The sequence below is a fragment of the Leopardus geoffroyi genome, chromosome C2 (genome assembly GCF_018350155.1).
Source record: "Leopardus geoffroyi isolate Oge1 chromosome C2, O.geoffroyi_Oge1_pat1.0, whole genome shotgun sequence".
NCBI classification, from domain to species: Eukaryota; Metazoa; Chordata; class Mammalia; order Carnivora; family Felidae; genus Leopardus; species Leopardus geoffroyi.
In genome coordinates, this window is record NC_059333.1 from 81,174,971 (window position 1) to 81,196,477 (window position 21,507).

General features: G+C 40.1%; 1 protein-coding gene across 8 annotated transcripts; it reads left to right on the forward strand.

Moving 5' to 3' along the window:
• Nucleotides 1-181: 181 nt before the first annotated feature.
• On the forward strand, nucleotides 182-21,039 carry TBCCD1 (TBCC domain containing 1). 8 transcript variants are annotated; one of them, XR_006718452.1, is made up of 10 exons: nucleotides 182-416; nucleotides 1,928-2,065; nucleotides 5,122-5,500; nucleotides 9,112-9,267; nucleotides 13,187-13,553; nucleotides 15,415-15,601; nucleotides 15,759-16,256; nucleotides 17,072-17,222; nucleotides 18,647-18,837; nucleotides 19,625-21,039. XR_006718452.1 is itself a non-coding variant. In XM_045502662.1 (9 exons), the coding sequence occupies exons 2-8, from the start codon at nucleotides 1,995-1,997 to the stop codon at nucleotides 17,199-17,201; spliced, it is 1,788 nt and encodes a 595-aa protein (XP_045358618.1). In that variant the 5' UTR covers nucleotides 182-416; nucleotides 1,928-1,994; the 3' UTR covers nucleotides 17,202-17,222; nucleotides 17,375-18,252. The 8 variants fall into 8 exon arrangements, 7 of the variants coding, with proteins under 7 accessions (XP_045358618.1, XP_045358617.1, XP_045358620.1 ...); XM_045502662.1 differs by lacking the exons at nucleotides 18,647-18,837; nucleotides 19,625-21,039 and adding an exon at nucleotides 17,375-18,252; XM_045502661.1 differs by lacking the exon at nucleotides 18,647-18,837 and having other exon boundaries at nucleotides 183-416.
• The last annotated feature ends 468 nt before the right edge of the window (nucleotides 21,040-21,507 follow it).

Sequence of the window (21,507 nt, forward strand, 5' to 3'; positions counted from 1 at the left end):
AGGCCCGGTAGCGGCGAGTCGTAGAAATCTACGTAAAAAGGCGGTCGGGGCGAAACGATGCCAAGCGAGGGCACCCGAGGTATAGGAATTCCCCCCGCCCGCCTCCTCGGACTCTCCACCAATCACGAAGTTCCTCCTGCAGCACTGACCAATTGTGGGAGGGAGGGTTTACCTCGGTTACAAGTCTCGGAATTTCATTCATGTAGAGCTTTGAGCTGGATGCGGGAGCAGAGGGACTTTGGAGGAATGGGCGGAGACAATTACTCTACGCCAAACGTAGGGCGGACGAATTGCTTAGGAGAACTTATTTACCCTCTTCGAACAATCCCGGAAGAAAATTGCCTGGGTTTCACGGAGAAGAGGCTATGGAGGCAGACATACTTAGGTTCGGATTCGGCTTCCACCACTTCTTAGCGGTGAGAATATCCCCCCTCCCATACCCCCCCCCCCCCAGTCTAGCCTAAGCTTTATTTACAAACCTGAGGCAAAACATTTTACTGGCAATGTTGTTAAACTTTAAAGGGAGAAAAGCTGTAAACCATCTAGCACAGCGTCTTGCACAGTAAACACGCAACGAATAACTATCATCACACTTATGAGAACTCTTTGATTCGCCCCACCTGCTTTTGTTCATCTGATTAATTGCACCACCACCTACTTGTTCACGACAAAATTGTAGGTGTCTACCTTGATTCCTCCCCTTGTGTCCCCTATCCAAATCTTTGCCTTTAAACTGTATCCTGAATCTTTTCCGCTCCTGTACATCTCCACTACCTCTCAGGGCCAAGTCACATCATCTCTCACTTGGCAAGGCCTCCTAAGTGGTTTTCCTGCCTCCACTCTTAATATTTTAGTATCTCGTGTTCACTCCTGACCCCCATCCCCATGATATGTTACAAACATATCAGATCCTGTCGTTACCCTGCTCAAAAGCCCCGAATGGCTTTTCACTGCATTTAAAATAAAACCCCAACTCTTTATGATAGCTTCTAAAACTCTGTATATGTCACAAGAAAGCTGGAAAAAGAATTTTAAAGCTTAAGATGATCTGTACCTGCACCTAGTGTACTCCTTACCATGTTCCAGCAAAACTGTTTTTTTTTTTTTTTTTAAATACACCAAACTTACTCCTCCCTAAGGGCTTTGTTCTAGCTTTTCTCTCTGCCTGAAGCACTCTTCCCTTAGTTCTTAACACGGGTGACTCCTTTTTCCACTCAAATCTGTTGGAATGTCACTACTTCAGAGAAGACTTCCTTGACCAACCAATCAAAAACAGCCCCTACTGAGTCCCTTACTCTTACACCATCCTATTTTTTTCCATCCCTATCCCCCACACTCACACAACTGGATGCCAGTTTCAAGACAGCATGAACCTGGACTGTTCTGTTCACACCTGAATAGAACAGCACCTTAGAATGAAGCCTGCCACAGAGTAAAAGTTGCTTCGACTGCGATTTTCATATGATGGCTTATTCTTCGGTCCTCAGCTCAAATTCAGCATTGACCCCCCTACCTCCCCCTCCAAATTCATAGCACTTATTAATATCTGAAATTGTCCAATTTTTTCCTTAATACATATTATCTATTCTTCCTATTAAAATATACACTCCAAAAAAGGATCTTATCTATTTTGTTCACTGCTGTGGTCCTAGTGCCTAGCACTGTGCCAGACACACAGTTGTGCTCAATAATCATTGCTGTTGGAACAAAGGCATAAGAGGTGACAGAATCTGTTCAAGGTAGAAGTGCGGCTTGAATTCTCACCCAGATCTGTTTGAATCCAAAGCCCCTGTCTCCTGACCCATAGAGGTAAGAGGAAGATAAGGTTACTGCTTTCAGGAAAACGCCTAATAGGGGAGGCCACATCAAAGAGAAACTAAATTGCATTTTATCGCCTTATTTACTTTTGTATCTCCCACACCTATAGAGGCCATAAACGAACTAAGAAACCAGGAAATGGCTAAAAATCATTACGTGGAGGCTTCGAGGAAGGAATGATGTCTTCTGTAGGGTGGAATCCAAAAAAGCTTCGTGAAGGCCCTAACGTGGCAGGACAGCTAACAAAGTTAAGGAGCTAATCCTGGGGGGTTGCTTCAGACGGCCTGGGTTTCTATCCTGGGAGCTCTCTTGCTGTGTGACCTTAGGGGTCTATTACTTAGACCTCTTTTACCTCTAGTTTACTTCTCAGCAAGTCAAGTGTACTTAACTTGAAGGGCTCTTGGGAAGACTGAGATAATAGCACATAAACGTGCTTTACACATTGCCGGCCCCTAGTAAGCACTACAAACGTAAACTATCATTGTTATATTACTGATCAAAGCGTGCTGACCTTACCAGCAGCTACTGGCTGACCTTGGTTGGGTGGAGCAATAAAAAACTTGCTACTTCCCTGCGTGGTGAGGCGCGGCACCAGAAAGCGGCCAGGCCTGGCTCCAGGTCCCAGCACCGGGGACTCTCGGCCTCAGCCGAGTTTTTCTCAGTCCGCGGGAGAACCTGGCGGCCGCTCTAGCTGCGTGGGCCTCCGGTTCTCTGTGGTGCGAGGCCTGGCGCCTGCGCAGTGGAGGAGGCGGTGGGCGAGGGGCTGGGCCGGGTGAGCGGGGCGCGGCGGCACGCGGAGGGTGCGGCGGAGCGGCCGTGCCTTCGCAGGTAACTGCGCGCGGGCCGGCGCCAGGGAGGGAGGGTGGGGAGGCTGCCCTGGAGATGGCCGGGTGTCGGGCCCGCCACGGGGCCTGTCGGCTGGGCCATCCCGGTTCCCAGAGTCCGGCCGGGGAGCTGGTGCGGCCCCGAACCCGGACAACATCGGAGGTGTCGGCGAAGCCCCCAGAGGACCTCTGTGGTCTCAGGCCGCTGTCCCCGCCTGAAAAACCCAACCCCAGCCCTCCCCGGGGCTGCTCTTGAGAGCCACAGAGCCCTTGTTTGTTTACGAATTTAGCCGTCTGGAGTCTCGCAGTTAAATGGAGAGTTCGTACCCTGGCGTTTGGTCGCACACGTCAGGAAGAGGAGTTCAGTATCTCACAGAGCAGTCGCTTTCCGTTTTGGGGCGAACTGAGATCTTTCTCACGTTAACTCCGATCTCTCTTAACTCAGAACAACGCTAAGCCATTCCCTTGTATGAAGCCAGCTGTCGTTTAGCCTCTCACACCCTTCTTTCGGGTTCATGCTCCCACATTCCTTTACCTGGCCCTTTGTGGCCTCACATCTAAGGCCACTCATTCTGGTAATCCTCTCCTGGATCCAGTCCCGTTTTCGGTGATTCTTCCCAAACTGGGTTCCTAAAGTACATTTGTAAATAACACGGTTCTCAAGTCAGACAGACTTGAATTCTGATCCAGAACAGTGCCAACTTAAGAGTGTAAGTCCCTTGACTTCTCTAAGCCTCAATGTTCTCATCTGAGAATGGGGACAATCATATTATCTCCAGGTGGTTGAGAGAACGAAAGGAGGTGAAAATGAAAAATATTTAGCGTGCTACCTCGCAGGTATTAAGCATTCGACTGATGTCAGTTATTTTTGGAGCAGATAATTCCCCAAAGACACATGCCTTTTTTGGAATGAAAGGCAAAATACAATTATAGCAATAAAACATTTTCCATCAGTCGTATAAGGAAGGTTTTTTAAAGTGATATTTTTAATGCTGAGGATTGCTCAATGGTCAAGTGGTACCCCTTGGTCAAGGGATGATACAGTTTGATACAGTCATCTTGGAAAGCAATGGGAATATGTATCAGGAGCTTTAGAAATGCCATTTACTTCATTTCACAAATGCACATCTGAAAATTTTCCCGGAAATAATCATAGTGCAGAAAATACACAGAAAGATAGTAATATAGCATTAATTATAACATTTAAACTCTTCATTATTTTAATTGACATATAGTTGATACACATTGTATTAGTTTCAGTTGTACAACGTAGTGATTTGACAACTATATACATTACAAAAATACCACGAGTGTGGGTGTCATCTGTCACCAAAGTTAGTACAGTATTATTGACTAGATTCCCCATGCTGTACTTTTTATCCTCGTGACTTACTTATTTTATAACTGGAATTTTGTACCTCTTAATCCCCTTCACCCTTCACCTACACTTAAGCTTTTTTTTTATAGTGGAAAATTTTAACATACACAAAAGTAGAATAGGTAAATAAACCCCCATGTGCTCATCACCCCTCTTCAACAATGATCAGTATTTTGCGTGCCTTGTTTTTGTGAAAACTTTTAAACCTGCTTAATGTCTGAAAATAGGAGAACAGGTGATTACATGCGGGTACATTTATTTAGAGTGCTATGAACTTTTAAAATAACAGAATTGTATATATGGTATTATCGCACATTTGAAAATTCAAAAACTAACCTCTGGTGTGTAGAAAAAGAGATAGAAAGCAAACACAAGAGTATGTTAACTAGTTTCCCTTTGATGGTGGGACAGTGGATGATTTCTTCCCCTTCTGTTTTTAGCTAGAACTATCCCATAAAAATTGTATATTGTTGTTAAAACCAAGAACCAACAAGCAAAATCTAAAAGCACTGCACCTGAACTAAGCACAAAGAATATGCCAGAACGGGTTCACTGTTACAGAGAATAAAGATGATCTATTTTTGCAGCCTATGCTCGTGTGAGTATTCATCTGCCTCATGTTAGTGCTTCATATTGAACTATATGTCAGTTAACATCCAAAATTTTAACCTACCATCCTCTATGTGTAAGTGATTTGACTTGGAAGTTTTATCCCCCCTATTTTGACTACCATTCCCCCTCAGGGCAGGCAAAGATGTCCTGTGAAGAGATGACTCATTTCTTCCTTTCCTGAGCAGGAACTCATACTTCATGCATTTACACTCTTCCTAAAACAACCACTTCAAACAATTCAAGGAAGATAATTTTGTTTCATCACAAAATTTTTCTTGTTCAAATGGGTTGGAGTGAGGTCTGACCAAGAATTCTGCTCTTGGTTGATGAACTAGATCTGCTTTTTAAACTGACCTAGTACATCTTAAAATAGTTAAGGGAGGGGTCACCTTAAAGAAGCCATGTAAGTGAAACAAAACAAAAAATCAAAAGAAAATGCATAAATGAGTTTTGTTCAAATCGGTTTGTGAAAAAACTTTTGTTTCGTAGGTATGCCAAGAAGTCTTTTCACACAGATGTCCTTAGAGATAATATGGATCAGTCCGGAGTTCTCCTCTGGGTGAAAGCAGAACCCTTTATAGTGGGTGCCTTGCAAGTCCCCCCTCCATCCAAGTTCAGTCTTCACTATCTCAGGAAGATATCCACCTATGTGCGAACCCGGGCCACAGAGGGGGCTTACCCACGCCTGTACTGGTCTACGTGGAGGCACATTGCATGTGGGAAGCTGCAGTTGGCCAAGGATCTGGCGTGGCTTTACTTTGAAATATTTGATAGTCTTGCAGTGAAGACACCAGAAGAGCGCCTGGAATGGTCCGAGCTTCTGTCCAACTGCATGTCTGAGGATGAAGTCGAAAAGCAAAGAAATCAGGTATAGATGTATGTGTATGTGTATGTGTGTTTGATTGTTTTGAGAAAGAAACTATTTGTAAGTTTTGTACTAGCTGTGCAGTGTGTGGTTTTAGATGAATGATCATTGTGATCCCAAAGTACCTTTTTTTTTTTTTTTTTTTAAACAGTTCCAGTTGGGTGGTATTTAGTGAATTAGCTCTTATTTAGCAATCCCTATTCACCTACTTCCAAAACATTACAAGAACACAGCAAATGAAAGAAGCAAATACTTTCATTGACTTTAAAAATATTTTAAGGTGAGGGGCACCTGGGTGGCTCAGTCAGTTAAGCGTCCGCCTCTTGATTCCCACTCACGTCATGATCTCATGGTTTGTGAGATCGGACCCTGCACTGGGCTCACGCTGACAGTGTGGAGCCTGCTTGGGATTCTTTCTCCCTCCCTCTCTCTCGGCCCCTCCCTGACTTGAACACACACATGCCCTATCTCTCTCAAAGAAAGTTAAAAATATTTTAAGGTGAGTCAGTGCTTATGAACCATTGATACATGGTTCATAAGGGCACCCGACTGTTTTTAAGTAAGCATCTGCTATGTGCTGGGATTCAAAGATGATTGGAATAGCATCTCTGTCCTCATGGAGCTCATAGCGTAGTAGGGGAGGTTGGTGTGTGAAAAAGTGCTATTTGATAGTGTAGAATGTACACTAGTAAAAGTGTAACGTAAAGGGCAAAAATAGAATAGGGAAGAGAATGATTAGTTCCAGTGATCAGGAAAGACTTCACAGAGAAAGTATATTAATCAGAGTAGGCTCGTTACAGTAATAAGCAATCCTGGCATTTCCGTGGCTTGGCGCAGTTACCAGTTTATTTCTCCTTCAAGCAGCAGTATACCACAGGGCATCTGGTTGGATGGATCTCTGGGCTGCTGTTGTTCGAGCAATAACTCAGGGATCTAGTCATCTGTCTTTTGGAACCACAATTATATTAGCTTTGCTGCAGTTAAAAACAAACAAAAATGAAATTCCAGTGGCTTATGGTAACAAAGGTTTGTTTCTTGCTTATTCTATGTGCAGCTTGCACTTTAGCTAGCCCTCTCTTCCAGGTGATGGCTTGACTCCATGTGTCTCCTCATTTGGGGACCCAGGCCGAAGAAACATGTTCTGTGTTGGTCATGCCTATTCTTAGGACAGAAGGGAAGAGCAGCAGAGCAGGAGAAAGCTCACGATGCCTCTTAAAACTTTGGCTCTGATGTGACATAGACTGCAATGACTTTCATTCCATTGGCTAAAGCTTTGTCATATGCCCATGTCTAAAATCAGGAAGTTGGGGAGATAAACTACCTCACAGGAGGTAAAGAACTCCTATGGCCATGTATCGGACCCAAAAGCCTCCCGGAGGATGTGGAAATGAATAATTGCAGGCATGATACAATTTTTCCCAGCCACGTCCACTAGGGTCTCGGAGTCTTTTACTGCCATTTCTTTTGGGAGAGTTTGTGGGAGACTCAATAGTATATGTCAATCCACCCACATTCCATTGACTATAACTCGGTTATACCATGTCTAACTTCAAGAGAGGCTGGGAAATACTATGTAGTCGTGTGCCCAGGAAGAAAAGCAAAGGTATATTTAATTAGTACTAGTCACTCTCTGCCACATGTGGTAATATCTAAACAGAGTTTTGGAAATTGAAAGAAAGTGTTGCAAGCAACCAAGAGATAAAGAACCGTATAGTTATTCGTTAATTAAACATTTATCGAGTGTCTACTGTGTGTGAGGTACAGTAGTGGATGCTGGATACAGAGATGAATGAAACCTTCAAGAAGCTCCACATTTTTTGAGTGCTTATTATGTGCTATGTGCTATGGTAATTACTAGGAATAGAAAAATGAAAAAGACAAGGATCTTATAGTCTCTTGAATAGGAAGGTATATGAAGGAATAATGATAACATATAATTAGTCAATGGAAGTATGTAGAAAATCAAGGAATTTTGCTGAGCATAAAAACGCCAGTCCCAAAAGGTTACATATTATATTTATATAACATTCTTGAAATGACAAAAATAGAGAACAGATAAGTGATTGTCAGGGATTAAGGAAGGGGTGGGTGTGGGAGGGGGAAGTAGGGAGTGAGTGTGGCTATAAAAGGGCAACATGCAAGATCCTTGTGTTGATGGAAATGTTCTGTAACTTGGCTGCACCAACGTCAGTCCCCTGGTAGTGCTACTGTATTACAGCTTTGCAAGATGGGGAACTGAATACAGTGTACACGGGGTCTCTCTATCCTTACAACTGCATGTAATCTCAAATCTACAGTTATCTCAAAAAATTTGATTAAGAAAGTAAACGTTTAATAGGTAGATTCATGGGGTTCCATTGACAGTTGACTGAGTAGGTCTAGGTGATCCTGAGATTCTGTATTTTTAAGTTCTTAGGTAGAGTGATTTTCAGCTATACTATAGCTATAGTACCAGATGTGTTACTTTTTTGTGCCTCCTGTATGTGCATGGGAATGGATATCTGAAGATAATCATGAACTTCAAGTCCTGAGCTTCAAACCAGACCCTTTTTCAAATATGAAATGATTTATAAACCTCTATCAGACTAGTGATATTTTTTTAAGTCACACACTCTTTGAAGAACTTGATGAAAACCTGAGTCCTACTCCCCTATAAAATGTACATACACCAAAAAATTACATACAATTTCAAGTGTTGCATTGATACCCTAAACTTTGTTGATAAGTCTGTGAGTCTTAGGTTAGACCAACCTCCAAATTTTGGTGAAATTTCCTTCTTCTTTCTTCCATTAATTTATTTATTCAAATGACTAAAGTGTTTCCTTTTTTTTAATTGTAATTTTAAACTTTTGAAATAATATACTTTTTAAAAGTATGTACTTCATCTTTTCCACTTCATCAATTTTGGGAGAGAATGTCTACAGCCAAAGATGCTACATAGCTTTCCAAGAAGGTAGGTGACTTCAGTTTAATTGATTTTAGGAACTCCTGGGTATCAGAGACCTACATCTCAAATGCTAGCAAGTTTCTACATTTCTGTTCTTAAGATCAGCAAAATGTTGTGAATTTATTTTACTATATCTACTTAGTTGTAGAATAGGGACTGATGTGATTTTCTTTTTTTAAGTTTATTCATTTATTTTGAGGCGGGTTGTGAGAGAGAGAGGGGGAGAGAGAGAGAGAGAGAGAGAGAGGGAGAGAGAGAGAGAGAGAATGAATCTGTCAGTGCAGAGCCCCATGTGGGGCTCAATCTCACGAACCATGAGATCATGACCTGAGCCAAAATCAAGAGTCAGACACTTAGGGGCACCTGGGTGGCCCAGTCAGTTAAGCGTCCGACTTTAACTCAGGTCATGATCTCCTGGTTCATGGGTTCGAGTCCCACATTAGGCTCTGTGCTGACAGTTCAGAGCCTGAAGCCTGCTTCAGATTCTGTGTCTCCCTCTCTCTCTGCCCCTCCCTCTGCTCATGCGCACATGTGCGCTCTCTCTCTCTCAAAAATGAATAAACATTAAAAAAAAGAGAGAGACACTTAACCAAATGAGCCATCCAGGTGTCCCTGGACTGGTGTGGTTTAAAGACATGTGTTCATCATCTCTTTTCTTCTTGGACAGCTTTCAGTGGACACCCTACAGTTTCTGCTCTTCTTATATATACAGCAGTTAAACAAGGTTTCCCTGAGGACATCTTTGATTGGAGAAGAGTGGCCTAGTCCCAGAAATAGATCTCAGTCTCCTGACTTGGCTGAAAAATCCAGTTGCCATAATAAGGTACTGTTTAAATTTTGGTCTCCTCTGAAAGGGAATTTGTGAGGAAGATGATTTGTCTTCATTAAAAATTGTGTTAGGATTACTTATATAAGCCAGTCATTTGCTGGCAAGCTTGTTTTGTTTTGCTTTTTTCATTTCTTTTCCTTATTATAAAACAAAATAAATATTTTCAGTCTTAGTCGAAATAGGTGATTTCTGCTCCTTTGGTGACCCAAAAATTGCATGATTTTTGGGCAAACTATTCACTGTACTCTCATTAGAATTCTCAGTTTTGCAAATGTCAATGAATTTGAATCTACTTATTTGACTAAGGTAGGATAAATGAAAAGATGTAGAGTTTGCAAAGTCTGTTGAGATCTACTGACAAAACTTCTGTAAAAATATCTTCTCATATGTTTAAATGATGTGCTTCAGTATGCTTAAGCTTAGCATGCTTATGTAATATTATATGATGTGATGACCTAGAAGTTAAATTTAACTGCCTCATGTTGTGAGTTTTAGAAATTGTGTTATTTCTTCTGTCTTTGTAAGGAAAACTGAAATGGTTTTACCCGTTTATGTAAAAGTATTCTGAAGAACTTTAAGGAAAACAGAGACCTCAGTATTACTGCCATGCGCAGGTTCCTTAAAAATGTTCTGAGGCACACACACACACACACACACACACACAAATTGTTCTGAGGCAAACAACAACAACAACAAAAACCTCTCTGATATTTGGTACTTTCATAATCTTTTTCGAGTAAATCTGGCCGCCCTTATATTCCATGATGCTATTCCCTCCTGGTTCTGCTTTTAATTCTTCCTTCTCACTCTTCTTCATGAGCTTCCCCCCCGGCCCCGACAGGCTGCTTTTCCCCCCGGATTCTGCCTGGGGCCATTTTGTCTTCTCGCTAGACATATTCTTTTTTTTTTTTTTCCCCCTCACACTAGACATATTCTTTAAACATAATTCTTCTCTTCCCATGACTTTATATATCTCAATGACTCCTGAGTTTGTCTGCATTTTAGATTCCCCTCTTCACACAGATGCCCTATCTATACCTTAATTTCAGAATGCCCAAGTCCAGATGTATTAGAAAGGCCAATAATTGTCTGCTCTTTCCACATGTATTTCCTGTTGAGTGGGTACTGTATAGAGATGGTGTTTTGAACCATCTGTAGTCTGTATTCAAATTGGCTCTGCCACTTGGTATCACATGATTTTAGGCAAGTTAGTTAACTTTTCTAGGCCTTGGCTTCTCTTCGATAAGTGGGGATGATATTGCACATTTCTGGATGGCTGTGAGAATTCACTAATATAATAGCATGAGACTTGTTTCATAGTAAGCACCAGTAAATGGTGACTTAGTTTGTGCTATAGCATGACCTTTCCCAACAACTGATTAGACCAGAGATGGACCCTTGACTAGAGTAACCCGTTCATAGGTATGTATGTGAAATTGGTCTGATTGGAAATGATGACCTGGCCCCATCAGTAGCCCCAGGAACTGAAGAAGTTACCAGTCTGTGAGGGGTGCTTGAACTGGTGGCTCAAGTGATATTGGTACCAGAATAGCCACCATGTTCATGAGTGCCCTGGAGTTATGAGGGATTAGAAACTGAGGTAATCAGAGAAAAAGAGTAGAATGGAACAGACATGTAGAGACATCGGCCTCTGAGAAAGAACCAGGTTTAAGGTAGCCTTCCAGTTCTTATGAGGCCTACCTACACTTCAGTTTGGGAGATGACCACGTGTGCCTACAGTAAAATCTCCCTTTACTTAAAATAACGTATATTCTCTATGCCAGTTCAAGTTACCACCAGCTTCCGATGCTCACTGTCTCAGCACCTGTACCTAGTTATTTGTCAAGTCTTCCCGATTCTGCCTCCAAAATAACTCTAAAAGTCTGTCCCTTTTCAGAAGACCTGGCTAGCTCAGTCAGTGGAGCATGCAACTCTTGATGTTAGGATTGTGAGTTTGAGCCCCACGTTGGCTATAGAGATTACTTAAGAAATAAAATCTTTAAATATATATATATATATATATATAAAATAAAACTCTGTCTCTTCCTCTTATATAGACCATAATGACATTTTGGAGGTGGGGGGACCTTGACTTCCATAATTAGATCCTACCTGGTCACTCTGCTTTTAATCTGCACCCTACCCACTACACTGGACTTTCTAAATGCAGAAGGATTATGTCTGTCTCCTGCCAAAGCTGCCATCAATGAATTATCATTGTCACTGCCATTTTCATCTTGTGCTCCATGGGGCCACCTCAGGGCCTACGATGGGTGAGGAGGATGCAATAAGAAAGATGAAGAGTGACAGCTCTGCTTTGACATGTTTTTTTTTTATTTTTTAAGTATTTATTTACTTATTTTGAGAGAAAGAGAGCACACGCATGGGCACGAGTGGGGGAGGGGCAGAGAGAGAGGGAGAGAGAGAATCCCAAGCAGGCTCCGTGTTGTCAGCACAGAGCTTGATGCAGGGCCTGAACTCACAAACCATGAGGTCGTGACCTGAGCCAAAACCAAGAGTCAGATGCCTAACCAGTTGAGCCATCCAAGTGCCCCTAACATGTTCTTTGGTATCCAAATGAGAATTTATTAAAAAGAAAAAAGGGTACAGCTATTTAGAAAATAGCCCTAAAGTCCCTGGCACACAAAATAAAGCCCAGATGTTTTATTAGGGTTTCCTACAGGCCTTTCCTGATTGGTCCCTGCCTACTATTTTAACTTTACCTGACACTTCCCAGCATGCTTCCTAAATCCCACCCAGAACTTCCAGTTTTCTGAACACAGCAGGTAATTTTATTCCTATGGGTCTTTGCATATGCTGTTCCCTAGGCCTAAGCCTTTTTTAAAAATATGTTTGCGTTAATTAAGAATCTGTTCAAACAGCACTCCACAATGATTGTTTTTCCCCAAGGGGAGTTCCTTGTTCCTCTCATGCTCCTAGCATGTCTTCACAGATCTCTGCCCTAGGTCTTATCTCACTGTGTAATAGTTGCTCGCTTATATTGTTTTTTCACTACATAGACTCTGAGTTCCTTGAGGACAAGACTATGTCATAGCCAATTTGCATAATTCATCAGTTAACACTGCTCATACCACATAAGAGATATTCACAAAATATCTGTCAAATGAATGAGCCAAGTCACTGAGACATCTGCCAACTCCAAGCTTATTCCAAAAGTTATAACTTGTCTTAAATCTAGCTACTGTAAGATCAGTTGCATTGTTTCATCCAGTGGAATTTGAAGTTCCTCCTGTAATATGAGAAGGTAAGTAGAGAAACCCAACATGGGACCCCTGGGTGGCTCGGTTGGTTGAGCATCCAACTTTTGGTTTCAGCTCAGGTCATTATCTCAGGTCCTGGGATTGAGCCCTGAGTCAGATTAAGATTCTTAAGGTTAAGATTCTGCCTAAGATTTTCCCTCTTTCCCTCTGCCGCTTCCCCTGCTGTCTCTCTCAAATAGACAAAATGACAAATAAAAATAAATTAAAAAAAGGAAACCCAGTGCTTCATCGAATGTTAGATCTGAAACCTAGAGTATTTACCAGCTCTGTGACCCTGGGTAAGATTCTTAACCTTTCTCTATCTCCATTTCCTTATTTGTAAAGTGAGCATGGTAATGGCATCTTTTGCAAGATTGTTGCTAGGATTAAATATGTTAAGGTTTGTATAACACTTACTGGTTGGCACACACTAAGGATTAGCTGTTAGTATTACTTTTGAATTAGCCAAAGAAGGCAGAGAATCTGTTTATACCTATCACATATATTTAAAAAATCTTTATGAGGTGTACATTGCTACCTTAAATGCTTTTTAGGAGATGAGGCAAAATATAAATAAAAAACAATTAAAATACAACACTTTCAGGTCTTGTAGAATCTCTTTGTTAAGTGTGCTTTATTTTGATATTTTTTAGAACTGGAATGATTACAGTCACCAAGCATTTGTCTATGATCATCTGTCAGACCTCCTTGAGCTGCTTTTAGATCCAGAACAACTCACTGCATCATTTCATTCGACCCATAGTAGTCTCGTCTCTCGAGAAGCTGTTGTGGCCCTCAGCTTTCTGATTGAAGGTACAGTGAGTGGAGCCAGGAAGATATATCCACTTCATGAACTTGCACTGTGGCAACCACTACATGCAGAAAGTGGCTTCTCAAGGCTCTCTAAGACCTTTTCTTTCTACAAGCTGGAAGCCTGGCTGAGAACCTGTTTGACTGGGAATCCATTTGGTACATCTGCCTGCCTCAAGTCTGGAAAGAAATTGGCTTGGGCTCACCAAGGTATTTTTCAGTATTTTCATCTATATTAAAAATTGGATGACAAGTGAAGGAAGTGTGTGTTTTCTGGTGTATTAATAGTCCTACATCTTTTGTAGAAGACCTGAAAAATATTGCTACTGTAAGAGAGAAGAAAAGGGAACATTTCTCTTTTGTCTATGACTTTTTCCTGTCAAGGCAGCAAGAGTCAGAGAGTTGATTTGTGATTCTGGATCGTTGTGGTTACAGTTAACAGCAATTCCAACTTGGGTCAGTCCTCTCTTTCTCTGCTCTTCTTTATTCAGACTCTTTCTCCCTTGCCCTCTCACATGCTCCTTTGCTTAAGGCTTTCCTGTTTTCCATGCACCACAGCAGCATTTGCCCTTTCCACGGTTACAGCGTCAGACAGTTGGTGTAGAGATGGGGTCCTATCTAGGCACACAGACACAAACAGATTAGATTTTTCTAAATTGGAAAACTCAAGTTACAGTAAAGAAAATCCTGGCCTTGGTCACATCAAATACCTATTCCTGACAGTCCAGGATAGTCGGGTGCCGTATGAATTCTGGCCCAGGTAGAAGTTTTAAGAGAAGGGGGCTCGGGTGGAAGTTTAAAAAGAAGTAGGTGCCTATACTGAGGCAAATTGCAGGCAAAATTGATTAAAAAAAACCCCAAAACTAGAATATACTCCCACAATCTCTGAATTTCAAAGATAAAGGAAAAAATAGACTCCATGTAATTAAAAAAATGAGTTTTGTATCAAATTTTTATAATGGCAAAAAACAAAACGATTGAGCAACATATACAGAATCTTGAGTGAAAAGATTGTGACCCAAGAATTCCGTGTCTAACCAAGCTATTGCTCTAGAGGAGGTCAAAGACTTCCAGATGTCTAAGGGTGCCATAAATATATAGGACATACTACATAAATTTTTGATGTTGATAAAAGAATATAGGCTCAAGTAGTTGTTTAGATGTTAACAGTAGTCACTAGTAGGAAAAAGAGGATATCTAATCTCTTAGGATTATACCGAAATGTTAATGGTGGTGGATAACAGGATCACAAATAATTTTTATCTTCTTTTGCCACTACTTAAAATTTTTCTACAATAACCATGTGTTACTTATTTAATAAAAGGAAGCAGTAAGTTGTTTTTTTGTTTTGTTTTTAAAAAGGAAGAATCACATACTTCTGTGACCTCTTCCTATTTGGCCAGTGTTCATTTATCTACAAGGGTATCCTGATGGCTTGCAGGGAAGCACAGTCTGAGAAGCCAGTCACACGATGGTGAGACTGTGTTAGGAGGGTAACCCCTGCACAGATGTTTTAAGTGTCCGTGTGTGTGAGGCACTGTGTGTGAAAGGAAAATATGCTCTCAGTCACTAATGATCTAGGGATTAAAGACCTGAATCCAAATAGAATTCATGGAATACTGTGGTAAGTAGCTGAGGAGGGGATTGAAATTAGTATTATGGCAATTTAAAGAGATTATTTCGGGACTGGGATGATAAATTGAGTCAACTTGGAGAAGATATTTGAGTTATTTGAGTCGGGCCAGTTCTGTCACTTTCTGGCCATATGAACTTAGGTGTATTACTTGAATGGTTACACACGAAACAAACCTTAGATCTGTAGGCAATCTTGAATGGATTATAGGTTTCAAAAAATTTTATGACAAAAAATTATGAAATACCGCAAACGTACTGACAAACACAGAGAACAGTATAGCAAACACCTCCCTACCCAAAGCCCAGATCTAACATTTTCCCAAACCTTGTATGTATCTAATTTTAGACCCATATACACATGTAGACATATGTAACCTCATATGGTTGTTTTCTTTGATTTGAAACTATCTCATTTATTTATATTTTTCTTACGTAGTTGAAGGGACGACCAAAAGAGCTAAGATTGCTTGTAATACTCATGTGGCCCCTAGGATGCACCGCATGGTGGTGATGAGCCAGGTTTACAAGCAGACCTTGGCCAAGAGCTCAGATACTCTGGTGGGGGCACACGTAAAGATTCATCGTTGCAACGAATCTTTTATATATCTGCTGTCTCCCTTACGGTAAGCACAGTCTCCACAGTGTTCTGATATTCTGACGTTTTCTTTGGACTAGGACTGATCGTCCTAGTCCTCTGATTTTGCTATCAGAGAATAGTTTTGTAGCACAATATTCACTTATTCTCACTGGGGAGTTCACCTGATTTTTTTCACATTACAGATCTGTGACCATTGAGAAGTGCAGGAATAGCACATTTGTCTTGGGCCCCGTACAGACTGCTCTTCACCTCCACAGCTGTGACAACATTAAAGTCATTGCTGCCTGCCACCGTTTGTCCATCTCTTCCACGGCAGGTTGCGTCTTTCACATTCTGACGCCTACACGCCCACTTATTCTCTCTGGAAACCAGACAGTAACTTTGGCCCCTTTTCACACCCATTATCCAATGCTGGAGGATCACATGGCCAGGACCGGCCTTGCTACAGTGCCTAACTATTGGGATAATCCAATGATTGTGTGCAGAGAGAGCAGTGACACAAGTGTCTTCCGACTCTTACCACCTTGTGAATTCTATGTATTTATTATCCCCTTTGAAATGGAAGGGGATACGACAGAGATACCTGGGGGGCTTCCGTATGCATATCAGAAAGCACTGCGTCAAAGAGAGCAGAAGATACAAATCTGGCAGAAAACTGTGAAGGAGGCTCGTTTGACAAAGTAAGTGTTTTCTAGAGGTAGAATTTGCTTTATATAAAATATCGGTGGTTCTCAACCTTGGCTGTGTGTTAAGGTCATCCAAGGGGCTTGCTAGAAATCAGATTTCCTGGCATCCACCACAGACCGACTCTCTAGGGGTGGATTCCTAATGCTGCTCCAAGGACTGATGCTAGTTTTGGTCAAAGTTTTCCCTAATCTGCCGTAAAATGTGAAAAATAAGTATAGTGTTTTAAAACAAAGCTAAATTTCATCCATTTAAAATGTTGTCTTTTATTCTGGAATTATAACCATCCTAAACTTGGGGCGCTAAAATATCTTATTTTTAAATTACATGCTGTGATAGTAGATGATTATGGTTTATTATGTTCACCACAAAATTTTATTTCAAGGTACTAGTCTTTGAACTCTGGAAGCCAGGGACACACTGTATGGTTAACAGAGTTTCAAAAAACATGGCATGGGTAGTCAGGGAAGATTTATGGAGGAAGTAAGAATTTGTGTTGGATCTGGAAGAATGAGCACCATTTGGATAGAAGCTGAGGAGTGTGCAGAATACTTTTATATATACTGTATTGTATCTGACCTATATATATATATATATATATATATATATATATATATTTTTTTTTTTTTTTTTTTTTTTTTTTTTTGGTGGTGGTGGTAGTGCTCCAATGTACAGAACTCAATAGAGCAGTTATTTGGATAACTAGACACAATTTAATGTCTATCCCATTAAAGCGTTTTACAATCACCTGGAGGAAAATGAACGTGAACCAGTGTTCTTACATTATTTTTGCTCTTGACGGCACTTTTAGGGATCAGAGGAAGCAGTTCCAGGTACTCGTGGAGAACAAATTTTATGAGTGGCTGATTAATACAGGACATCGCCAACAGCTGGACAGTCTGGTGCCCCCTGCCGCAGGCTCCAAACAAGCAGCAGGATAAGACTCCTACGTGGAAACACTGGTGGGCATTAGAACAAATTATCTTGGGAAAATCTTAGAAGCATGCCAAAAAAACTGTACAGAATATTAGGTTACTGGCCACTGCCACTTTTCCCCCATCACTCCCACCAGCATATACAGACTTGACATACCCATATTTACTGCATTTTACAGTGAGAAGACCAATCAAAATATTCCAAGTGGAGCCTATGGAATACTGGGCAAATATAATGGGCAAGTTTTACTCTTTTTGCTTCTTGCCCGATACAGGTTGTACTTCCAAAGATACTACTTTCCCCATTCATAGCTTTTGTTTTCTTTCACCTTTCTAACACATCTTTCATCTTTCCCATCACCCTACACACAAATCAATTAAGTCAGCGAATTTTTGTTAGTGGCACCTATGAACATTAATAAATTACCAGAATTAATCCAAATGAAGATTTGAATACTGAAGGAGCGTGGATACAGACAAATTTACCAGAACTTAATTTAATCCAAATATAAAATACTCTTTTTAAAATAGAGATTAGTTTGCTTTTCTCTATTTTGAAGTATTTTTAAAGACTAATAACAGAAAAACAGATGGAAGATGTCAATAAATAGTGCACAGAAAAATACAAACACAAAGATACTCACTTTTACTTATATGTAATTTAAGAGACGTTTTTTCCTCTATTGGATTGACAGGGATCCAAAGGTGGTATACAACACTAGAAAGACATTTCATTTACCACTGGAAAACGTGGACATTTGTGCAAACTTTTGGGGGGATAGTTTGACAAAATAAAAATTCTAAATGCGCACAATCTCTGACTTGGCAAGTTCACTTCTTAGAATTTGCCAATTTAACAATTTCACTGATTAGAATTTATCTTACAGATACATTCATTTATGTCAAGATCTTTTTTAAAAATAAGTTCATTACAGCATTGTTTGAAATAGCTGCAGACTAGAAAACAACCCAGATGCTTTCCAGTAGAGGGCCGGTGCCTAATGAATTGGTTCATCCATGTTCTAGAATGCATCTTTAAAAAGAATGAGGTATGGGGCACCTGGGTGGCTCAGTCAGTTAAGTGTCCGACTCTTGATCTCAGCTCAGGTCTTGATCTCAGGGTCGTGAGTTCAAGTCCCACATTGAGCTCCAAGCTGGGCATGGCACTTACTTAAGGAAAAAAAGAAAAAGAATAAGGTATATCTGTGGGTGCTGATACTGAATCATCTCTAAACTGGGGGGGTTGGAGCAGGAAGGCAGAAGAGGAGGAGTAAAATATTGCCTTGTGTGTTTTCAAAAAAGAAAGGGATTATCACACATGGTTATGTGCTAATTACATGCCTTAAAAACTTCTGAAAGGGTTTAAAGAAATTACTGAAAGTGTTGTCTTTGAGGAACAAGGCTAGACGTCTAGGGTGAAAGAAAACATTCTTAATTTTTTTTTCATATAGAATTCACATACCGTGAAATTCATCTTTTTAAAGTAAAGGATTCAGTGGCTTTTATTAATACAGTCACAAGTTTGTGCAACTTTCATCCAGAACATTTTCATCACCATGAATATAGACCCCGTACACGTTAACAGGCACTCCTTATTCCTCCACCTCCAGTATCTTCTCTCTTCTCCAGTCCCTGGCAACCAGTAAGCTGCTTTTTGTCTCTTGATTTGTCAACTCTGGACATATCCTGTAAATGGAATCCTACAACGTGTGACCTCTGTGCCTGGCATCTCTCACTTAACATCGTGATCTTAGGGTCATCTGTGTTGTAGGATGTGTCAGTAGGTCATTCCTTTTTGTGGCTGGATAATATTCCAGTGTCTAGATAAACACAGTGAGGTCTATCTGTTCATCATTCGATCTGAGATTTGAGGCATTTCCCTTCTCGATTGTTTTCAAGTTTATTGTGAATGGTGCTACGTTCCTTTTGTGCACAAGTGTTTTTGTGCACATGTGTTTTCGGTTCTCTGGTACATACCTAGGAGTAGAATTGCAAGGTCATAGATTAACCTTTTTAGGAACTGCTGAACTGTTTTCCAAAACTGCAAAAACTTTTTATTGTCTATATGTTGTTTGCATTTTGAAGTATTACTTTTTATAAAAAAAGAATTTTATAGTATTTAATAAATGCTGAGTTAAGAATTGGAAATCTGATAAAATTCCCATTTCCTTTGGAAAGAAGAAGGTAAATCTTAGTTTAGACTAATCCCTATAGACAGCCACTTTTTCATGTTTGTATATGATTGTCTTTTCTATTAGGAACTAATATGACCCTCAGAAGAATATAATTAACCTTAAACCTTATGTATCTTATCACTCTAAACTGTCATCTGACCTTGATTTATATGATTTTATAAATGCAAGTTTTTCTTATGTGCACAAAGGCAACAGAAAATTAAGTTATTGATATTTTTCTTTTGTTATCTTCAGGGCTCTGGAAACAGGAGGATGAATGGACGATGGTACATGTCTTGAAACTAAACTGGGAAGATGCTCTTGCTGCTTAAGAGATATTGGGGCTTTTTCCTTCCTATTTAAGACCATTCCTTGATTTCCATTCCACACTCATATGTTACTGCTTATGTTGAATTTTAGATGAACTTCCATCATATAAACATTGTTTATAGAACATCAGGAAGCTCATCTTTGTGTTGCCAAAATGAAGGAGTTGATGAAGGCAGTTTCATCGTATTTACGTTAATATTAAAGTGATGGAGTGTAGATTTGCAAGTAAACTTCACATTTTAATTTGTATGACGAAAGGGTCTCATCCTTTCTAGAGTTAAATAAGAGTTTTATAGTTCTGTGTAACTATTTGAAAGGAAATTGCTACTCCTTTTAAAAAATAATTGGAATGAAAGTATAGTTTGTTGGTGTATAAGTATAGCAGAGATAGTTTTATACAAAGATATTTTAGTCCTTAAAAGTATGAAGCAATGAAATTGTGTAAAACCCCTATTTTTCATTTTGTGCTTCCAAGTTTCAATAAGCAAACTCTAAAAAGTAATTTTCTCCTTTTGAGAAAAAGATAGAGCTTTACTTTCAATTTTAGAAAAGGTTTTATGGGGGAGGAAAGAGTTTTTCCTCCATCCTTCTAGGTTCTTTTGGCTAGTTGACTAATTAAATTGACATCAGACATATTAACAGGAGGAAAACAATTCTAATTACATATCTATGGGAGCCGCCTAAGGACAGGAGCCCCAGGAATAAGTCAGGCGGTTATGGCTACTATGCCACCCTGAGCTAAGGACTGGGTGGGATGTGGGCCTGAGCGGGGGACTTCTCAGGATAAAAAGAGCAGATGTGTGGCGGTTAGATGTTTGTTTTGTCCTACAGATGAGTCATTTAGATTAAAAGTTCTCTCTGGTAGTAGCTCCCATTCTGGGCCAGGCCCCCTGTCTCAATTATTTTAGATAGTTAAGGGAGAGGAAAAGTTTTTCTTGAATCTGCAGGGTCTTGTTTGCCTTCAGCTCCAAATAATCTACATGCTAAAGTAGCACATTTTGGGGTCATGCATTCTGCTCCCTTGCAATTCCCAATGTCATTCTTTGATATATCAAAATAAAGTTTACATTTGATTGGGAAAGCTATATTCTTTAAGATAAAGGAAAATAATTATTAAATTATTAAATAATTATTAAATTATTACGTGAATCTGCTGATAAACATTATTTCGTGTACTCACTGGTCATTAAACTAGTAATTGTATTAAAAAAGGGCTTGATCTTTTCTTTCTAAAGTGGAAATTAACCCTCAGAATGTGTGTTAATTCTAATTGAGGTTCATAGTTTTTATTTTAAGATGGAATTCAAGAGAGAATTCAATAAAGAAACACTGGAGTTTTGGACGTGTGTTTTGGAAATTATTGGTTAATGAAATTCATGGTATTAGATACTTTCTTTCCAGTTTATCAAATTCAGAAAGCTGAGCACATAATTTGATAATTTGTTTCTCAATAATCTTCATGTCAAGGTACATTTGCTATTTTTGGAATTGACCATAATGTCTTGGGGCATCCCATTTGTTGGTGAGCTTTATTAGTAGTAACAGGAGGAAGATGGGCTTTTGAGAAGAATATACTTGACCAGGAAAATGAAAATGGAGAAGAATTGATTTGTTGTTTCTTTGAATTTACATAAAAGGTAATCTCATTCTAAAAGTCAGAGGTGTAATAGTCACCAAGAAATGTTCTCTAAACAGGTCTCCATATGATATCATGGCAGAAAAATTCCACCTAGCAGGTGGCAGGTTGGGCTTAGCTAAACCTTTGCAGAATCATAATTTCCACAGTAGCTTTCTGTCTCTCAGGCTGT